General features: G+C 37.5%; 1 protein-coding gene across 4 annotated transcripts in view; it reads left to right on the forward strand.

Annotated features, from left to right (window-relative positions):
• Nucleotides 1–8,404, forward strand: part of NT5C2 (5'-nucleotidase, cytosolic II) — an 89,431-nt gene that overhangs the window by 69,102 nt on the left and 11,925 nt on the right. For 2 of the 4 annotated variants that reach the window (XM_040623911.1, XM_040623914.1), the window contains 7 exons: nucleotides 5–122; nucleotides 888–983; nucleotides 1,315–1,338; nucleotides 5,136–5,227; nucleotides 5,365–5,422; nucleotides 6,467–6,560; nucleotides 7,405–7,458. In XM_040623911.1, coding sequence (XP_040479845.1) covers nucleotides 5–122; nucleotides 888–983; nucleotides 1,315–1,338; nucleotides 5,136–5,227; nucleotides 5,365–5,422; nucleotides 6,467–6,560; nucleotides 7,405–7,458 — 536 coding nt within the window. Of the gene's footprint in view, nucleotides 1–4; nucleotides 123–887; nucleotides 984–1,314; nucleotides 1,339–5,135; nucleotides 5,228–5,364; nucleotides 5,423–5,632; nucleotides 5,731–6,466; nucleotides 6,561–7,404; nucleotides 7,459–8,404 lie in introns of those variants that run through there. The other 2 variants (XM_040623912.1, XM_040623913.1) reach the window with 2 other exon arrangements.

Here is an 8,404-nt window from a genome sequence, read left to right on the forward strand (position 1 = left end):
ACAGTGTACAAGTCCCCAGAGTATGAGTCCCTTGGCTTTGAACTTACTGTGGAGAGATTAGTTTCTATTGGCTACCCTCAGGAACTGCTCAGCTTTGCTTATGATTCTACATTTCCTACCAGGTAATTTTTCAAGATTTTTTTTGGATTAAAACCCTTCCCTCTATTCCCCAAGTTAATAATTCCAAATGCATCTCTGACCGTGCCCACCCTCAAAGGAACCAAAAAAGATTTTTTGGTTGATGTTGGTTCTAAAATTACCATGGACTTTTCATGTACACTGTATCTTTTGTGTTCTTGAATTGAGCTTAGTTTATTGTTACTGAAGATCTATTTATGGGAAAGAAGAAAGATGAATAAAACCGATGGGCAGTAATCACTCCGACCTTTTGCTCTTGGAGAGCAGTTACGTGCTTTACTAGTACATTCACTTGGTCATCAGGAGCCTTCTTGGCAGTTTGCGTTTTTGGATTTGATAGGGAAGATTTAAGATTAAGAAAGATGGTGTTTGAGATGCCATCATATATGTCCCATATGTAGCATTTATTAGAGGGAAATATAAACCAGCTCATTTGTCCAAGGAAATTAAAAGATTCTTTTAGAATGGAACCACTGTATTAGGAGGAATTATAGTTCATACCTTTTTTAAGCTCTTATTCCTTACAGAAAACAGTTGTGATTATTTGGACAGAGTAAATAGTTTTTAGTTGCTCTGTGTTTAGTTTTTAAGATTTTATTCACTCACTTCAGCCTCCAGGATTATATTGTTGGGAACATGCTTGAGTTGTCATAAAACTTGAATAAGATGGCATTGGTTTATAAAGATTAATAATACTACATTGCCTCTATTATTTTTATATTACTGATGATGTCTTCGTTTTCACATAGGGGACTTGTTTTTGATACACTATATGGAAATCTTTTGAAAGTTGATGCCTATGGAAACCTTTTGGTCTGTGCACATGGATTTAACTTCATAAGAGGGTGAGTTCATAGAACCTTTAGCCTCTTTCTAGTGTTTTTTATAGTGAAACAATATGAAGATCACCTTGTCTCCCCAGATGTAATATACTTTCCTGTTCCTTCATCATTAAAGAGCAATTCTGTGCATAAGGATACTTAACAGTTATTTATCAGGCAGTTAGGACCCAAACTGACTTATAAATATAGTCAGCAGTTGCATTTTGTGTAAATTAAGTGGTTTCTAATGATATAGCATCCAACAAAACTAATCTTGAAACTTGCCCAAAAAGAACTGTAGTAGCTTTGACTTATTTGAAATTCTAAGATTTTTATTTTCTCCTTTTTAATACAGTTCTCAGGTAGCTGCTCAGAAGAGGTATGTATATAAAAGTGCTTTGAAAAATTTAAAACTACAACAGTGTAAATGACTAAGATTTTTAAAAGCTAATATATTGTTTTTAATCTAATGAATAGCTTCAGATATTTGGTCATGTGATTAAATTTTTAAAAACATGGGTTAAAAATGAATAAGGGTGATAATATTTAAAACAAAGAAGAGTAAGCTTTATTAATCAGAATATTACCACTATTCTCACTAATTTGGACTTTCCACCCAAGTAAACAGCAGACAAAATTTAGTGTCTACTGTTTTGGCGAAACATCCCAATTTTTTCTTTAAAAATCGCAATACCACAATTTGACACTTTCTGTCATTGTGGCTGTACAATTGTACATTTTCTCCACTATTATACTACCTAATTTACTACTGACATTGTATTAGGGACAAAGCAACTCTTAAAACCAAAATAGATTATGTGTCAGTCTCTCATAACTCTTCTGTATGTTATTCTCAAAGGCAAAGTAGTAAAAACCACGTGGTCTGCATTGAAATTTTTAAAGAGACAATGTCGTTTTGGTAAATACTTTTGTGATAAGCACAAACTAACTGTACCAGAGTGTCCTTTAAATCTGAGGTCATAGCAGTGCCCTATTTGGAAGTGAAGCATCTGATATAAGACTTTCCAGCTTGAAGATCCAAGTATACTTAGTGAGAAGAGTGTGAAGTAAACACCCCACCTTGACACGTCTGGGCAGGCCAGTGATTATATCCACCTTTCACTGTTCGTCTCATGAGGGGTTTGTTCAGGATTCATGAGTATCAGGAGACAGGATTTAGAATGTAAAGCAATTGCAAATAATGCTAGCAACCTAAGCTATTTTGTATGTGGATATTGTACCATAATTCAAAATCCCAATGAAAATAAACCAAGGTTCTATTTATTAATGTCTGAAAAGGGGTTTTTGTGTTATGGGGGAGGGGTAGTTCGAGAAGAAAGGGAAGGGAAGTTGTTCTATAAATTAGTACTGCAATTAGATTTACTAACTCAAGATCCACAGACCTTCTTTCTTTCCTCAAATAAACCAATAAAGTTTCCAAATAGCTCCTTTGGAAGTACATTTAGTAGTGTTTCAAAAATAAGTCATTTATGGGTAATGCAGAATCATTCAAACAACACACGCTGTACAGTCTTCAGAGTCAAAGGAAAAGCCTGTGGAAAAGGAGAGGTTGAGGATGGAGGGAGAGGGAAGGTGAACTGTTGAAGCATACTGATGAACAAGGCTGGAAGGGAGGTTAGAGCTGCATCAGGCATAACCTTACATGCCTTGCCAGCGAGTTGGGGCCTCTTTTTTGGACAATGGCCAAAGGCCTTTAAGGTTTTAGAGTAGGATAATATTGAGATCAAATCTTTATTCTGTGAGTCACAGAAAGTTAACAGTATTCTGTACTGTCACTGTTTTCCTCCCAACTTCCAAGTCTAGCATTCCTTCCTTCTTAATTTTTATTTTAAATATATGGTAGCCTGATTTGACACTTAAACAAAATATAATTGCTAACTATATTTATAAGTCAGTTTGGGTTCTAATTGCCTAATAAATAACTGTTAACTGCCCTTATGTAAAGGAATTACTCTTTAACAATGGAGGGAATAGGAAAGTATATCTAAGGAGAAAGTGTCACCTTTAAACCTGACGGAGGAAAGCATATCGTTACTATTCCTGTCCACCTTAATTTTCATTACAGAATATCTTAGAAGGCTAGAAAATGCATATTCTACAAAGTGATTCCTTATTGGGAACTTCTATTTCAGAAGGGTAACTAAGACAGGGAGCTATTGTGATTTTATATTCCTAACTAGAGTTTATGCCATTGGTAGTTAACAGACCCAAGTAGAAATTTACCCAGATTACTCTGATATGAACTTTAAATTTGATGTCCTTTATTTAGATTAGTTATCTCTATATATTCATTGTGAGAACTGTACATTTTTAAAATAAATATTCTATTTTTACACACACTGTACAACCAGTGTGGGGCTCGAACCCACAACCCCCGATCGAGTCCCACGTGCCACTGGCTGAACCAGCCAGGCGCCCTGGGAATTGTGCCTTTTTATATTTTAGTTTTTCTCCTTTTGGGTTTCTCTGTACTATTTTTGTTCTGCCCCATTCCTCTTCTTGGAGTGTTTCATTTCACTCTCCATGGTCCTTGGGTGTATCTAACAACTTTTATCTGTTTTGCTGGTTTTCCTTTTAACCCTGAATGTTCTTCATGGGTTTATTCAGTCGTTTTTCCTCTGCACTGCAAGGGGCCTCACTACTGTGACAGTCTTCATGACTTCATCTGTTACCTGAGTGTAGATGACCCCAGTTCTCTCTGAAGTCTGAATCTCTGTGTTAAGTCTTGACCTTTATTACTAATTGCCTATAAAAATCTGTTTACTTTGAGCTTAATGTATCCAAAATAGAATTCCTCTTACATCTACTTCTTACCCCGTTTTCATATTTCTGTCAAGGGTATCACCACCCTCAGAGACACCTTCGTGTGAGCAGCAGCGTCTTTTGACTCTCATGTCCCTCATCTGCCACAGCCAGCCGGTTGCCTGGTCTTGTTCATTTTACCTTGGCGGTCTCTCATGATTAATGCTTCCCTTTAATATCCTATGCCACCACTCTGAGACCCTACCTGCTCTCCTCTGGATGACTGCAGTAACCACTTACCTGATAACTTTTGCTGCATAATAAATTACTTCAAAACTTAGTGGGTTGAAACAGTGACCATTTTATTTAGCTCAAAATTCTGAGAGTCATCTGGGCAGTTCTGGGGTTGCTCTGCTGGTCTGGCACGGCCTCACTCACATGTCTGGCATTTGGCAGCCTGTGGCTGGGGTGCCTCATTTCTGTGTGTAGCCTTTTATCTCCCAGCAGGTTATGTCACTCCTTCACTCCTAGTCTCAGAGGTGCAAGTGCAGCAAGAGTCGGCAAGGCCCAGTGTGCAAGTGTTTTCCAAGCCTCTGCTTGGATCCCTAGCCGCTGCTGTTCGAGCCTGTGTTTGAGGATGGAGAACTAGACCAAGCCTCTCAATCAGAGGAACTGCAGAGTCACGCATTACAATGCATAGGAAGAATTTGTAGCCATTTTGCAACATAATCACATTACTTTCTCCTTTTTATCCTAAAATTGTTACTAGTTGAATATTTTTATAATTTAGCTCTGATGGTTTTATCCCTTTGCTTAAAAACTGTCAGTGGTAAAAACCAACCAAACAGAAACAAAAAACAAACCCCAAAGTCTACCAGTCGCACTCTGTTGCCCCTGAATGAAGAATAACAATAGCATGATCTGCCTCAGTTCATCTTTCTAGCTTTATTTTTCTCGCTCCCCTCGCTCTTCTCCAGTTGGACTCGTTTTTGAATTGGTCTATTGAGCCTTTAAGGACCAACCTCTATGCCACCTTTTTCATGAATCCTTCCTAGATTTCCCTCTCCTCACATTCACTCTTTTCCTACCCCTTTAGTTGAAGTGGTCCCCTCTTCCTCCATTTTTCATATAGCTGTCTGCACCTTTCCTGTGCCAGTTGTGATATATATATATATTTTTTAACCTGGTGATAACGGTGTATGTGACTCACCTCCCTTACCAGACTAAGAACTTTTTAAGGGCTAGAACCCGAGCTTGTTTATCTTCGTAGCTACTCATGTGTAATATTTAGAACCCTTCCTTGTACGTAGCGTACCAACATATTTGAATGAATTTTTGAATGATGAATATTTCTCATAGCTATTACAATGTTCATTTCTTGAATGTCAGTTAATTTAAAATTTTTTCTTTCAGACCAGAAACTAGAGAGCAGTATCCAAATAAATTTATCCAACGAGATGACACTGAAAGATTTTACATTCTGAACACACTGTTCAACCTACCAGGTAGACTCATTCTGTGCTTATTTATTACGGATGCTTTCCCTTCTTTCCATGATCATTTGTCTTTGCTCAGGGGAGATCATGAAATAAGTTTGAATTATCTCACTTAAGCTTATGAATATCTATTCTTCATTTTTCAGAGACCTACCTGTTGGCCTGCCTTGTAGATTTTTTTACTAATTGTCCTAGATATACCAGGTATGTATATGGTATAATTTTCTTTTTCCGATTGATTTTTTTAAAATTAATGTACAGGGTTTTAGAGAACTGGCCATTGTAGGTCTTTTCTGCTTTTCTGAAGTGAATTTAGTGCTAGTGAGAGATGCCACATTGCCAGCCCGAGAGATGGGACAGCACCGGCAGCTCCATGCAGGCTCTCACCTCCCACACGGCCCCTCTCCTTGCCAGTGTGCTGCAGCCATGTTTGGAAGGGACCACTTCTGATTGGCTTCTCCTGGGAATGAAGACGGCCAGCAGAGGTGCTAATTGTGACAACTGAGTGGGAGGTTTGTGTGATGATTATCTGTCCAAGCAGAATTACACGGAAACCCCCAACTCATTTCACAGCAGCTGCCCAGGAGCCATTCAGGGGTGGTAATTTAGCCTTATTCCCAGGCCCAGTGAGGTTTGACTGAGGAGTAAATATGGTTTATCCTCCCTGAGGTAAAATTGTGTTTAAGTCTTGAACAAGTTATCCTCTCCTTTTTTAGGGGGAATTGTATAACCACTGCTGAAAGTTCAGCCATGTGTGTCAAGAGTTTGCTAACTTCTTATCCTCTCTAGGCCTTATCCACTTCAAGACACTAAATCTGGTGGAGCACCAAGTCACTAAGCTAAATAGAAAATAGGCCATACCTTTGTACCTAGAGACGACGTCAGAAAAGTCAGGATGGAGAGACCCTAAATTACCAATTTTAAGTTTTAAATGTTTCTTTGATGGGAACCTGTTTTTTAAAAGTGATGAATGAAAGAACATGATACTTTTGGACTGAGTTTTAGCTTCCACTTCAGTATATTATTCTATCACTTTATATTTGTCCACAATTATTGTATTCCATTGAACACTGTAGTCCTCTCCGGTGGTCAAAATGGATTTTCATTAGGGAGTAATTATTTTCCTAATTAGCCACAGCCTGTATCCATGTGATAATGGAACCTTTGGGTCCCCGGGGCAATGTTTGATATTCATCTTATTTACCCTCTTTTTGGATTCCCTGTCATGTTCTTTTCATCTTTGTGTAGCTGTGAAACAGGATTTAAAGATGGGGACCTCTTCATGTCTTACCGAAGTATGTTCCAGGATGTAAGAGATGCTGTCGACTGGGTTCATTACAAGGTACTTAGGAGCTCCTGCTTCACCTGTTCACTCTATGGCATGTGTTTTATGGTCTGACATTAACTTTCCAAGTGCAAATAGAGCAGAATTTTTCCTCCATTTAAAAAAAAAAAAAGGATTTGCCCCCTAGTGACAGTTCTCTCTGGAATACTTTTGTTCTTGTCTTTGGCTGTCCTAGTTTCAGAAGTAATGCTGGTCTTTCCTTAATGATAGTGCTTGGCTTCTAGCTTTTATTTCAGTTTACATTTTCCAAACTTAGAAGAGATTTTAGTGTTAAAATTATACTTAACCCTACTCTTTGAGGATGATTATGGGATGTTTTTTCCCAATACCTCCTGCTTGACTAATAACATTAATTAATATTACATTTACTATAAATTATACTGAATAAAATAGGAAATTCCTTTTGATTTCTAGTTTAAAATAAAAATGGTTTTATATTTTAAATACATTTTGGAGGTAGAGTTGCAAAAAATCATATCTGTTGCTTTAGCGTGGCCCTCTCTAGTTTATCTACTTTTCCATTTTGGTAAATACTTAAGAAATGCATTTGTTTTGTTTGTTGGGTTTTTGTTTTAAAGATTTTATTTATTTATTGGACAGAGACACAGCGAGAGAGGAAACACCAGCAGGGGGAGTGGGAGAGGGAGAAGCAGGCTTGCCGCTGAGCAGGGAGCCCAGTGCGGTGCTCGATCCCAGGACCCTGGGATCATGACCTCAGCCGAAGGCAGACACTTAATGACTGAGCCACCCAGGCGCCCCTAAGAAATGTATTTGGTTGATAGTAGACCTAATTTTTCTTATAACCTGTTAAAAACTGATTTTCTTTTTTTTCTTCCTCTAGGGCTCCCTTAAGGAAAAGACAGTTGAAAATCTTGAGAAGTATGTAGTCAAAGATGTAAGTAATAAAGGGGAAAATAGATTTGCAAATCATGGAAATGAATAACAAGCCAATTTATAATGAAATGGACAAGAGAAGATACTTCTTTGTCTTGATACAATATATGTCAAGTATAATCACCAGGAATTTGCAGCCAGAGCATAGGTCTTAGTACAGTTTTTCCTTTTTGTTCATAGGCAAGAAGACCCAGTATTTCATTTGTCCTTTTAGCTCTAATAATAATAGCAGCTAGAGTAGTTACTGTGTGCACATCACTGTATTAAGTGATTATATGCCATTTAATCTTCAATAGAACCCTGAGGGTAGGTTTTGTTACCTCTGCTTTATAGATAAAGAAACGAGGAACAGAGGTTACATGACTTGCCCAAGTTCATACAGTTAGTAAGAGGTAAGGCCATAGGTCACACCTGAATGTGATCCAGATCATAACCAGAGCACTAGATAATCTCAAAAATGTACATATATGTGACCATTATTTAAATTAAATCAACAGGGAATAATGAGGAATGCTATAAAATACCTTGAAAGATTTTTAAAATATGTAGTTAATAGAATTGTACCAATGTTAATTTCTTAGTTTTGATCTTTTTACTATGGTTGTGTAAGATCTGAATATTAAGAGAAGCTAGATGAAGAATATACTGAATACACTGTAAGTCTGGAATTACTTTATTTTTAAAGCTTTTATTTATTTGTTTGTTTGTTTATTTATTTAGATGAGAGTGTGTGCCCACAGGCTGGGGGGGAGGGGCAGAGGGGTTGGGGGAGAGAGTCTCGAGGAGACTCTGTGCTGAGCATAGAGCCCTATGTGGGGCTCAATCCCACAACCCTGAGATCACAACCTGATGTCTGGAATTTATTTTATTTTATTTTATTTTATTTTATTTTATTTTATTTTATTTTATGGGCTCAATCCCTACAGATCACAACCTGATGTCTGGAA

The sequence above is a fragment of the Ursus maritimus genome, unplaced genomic scaffold (assembly GCF_017311325.1).
Source record: "Ursus maritimus isolate PB19 unplaced genomic scaffold, ASM1731132v1 scaffold_7, whole genome shotgun sequence".
NCBI lineage: Eukaryota > Metazoa > Chordata > Mammalia > Carnivora > Ursidae > Ursus > Ursus maritimus.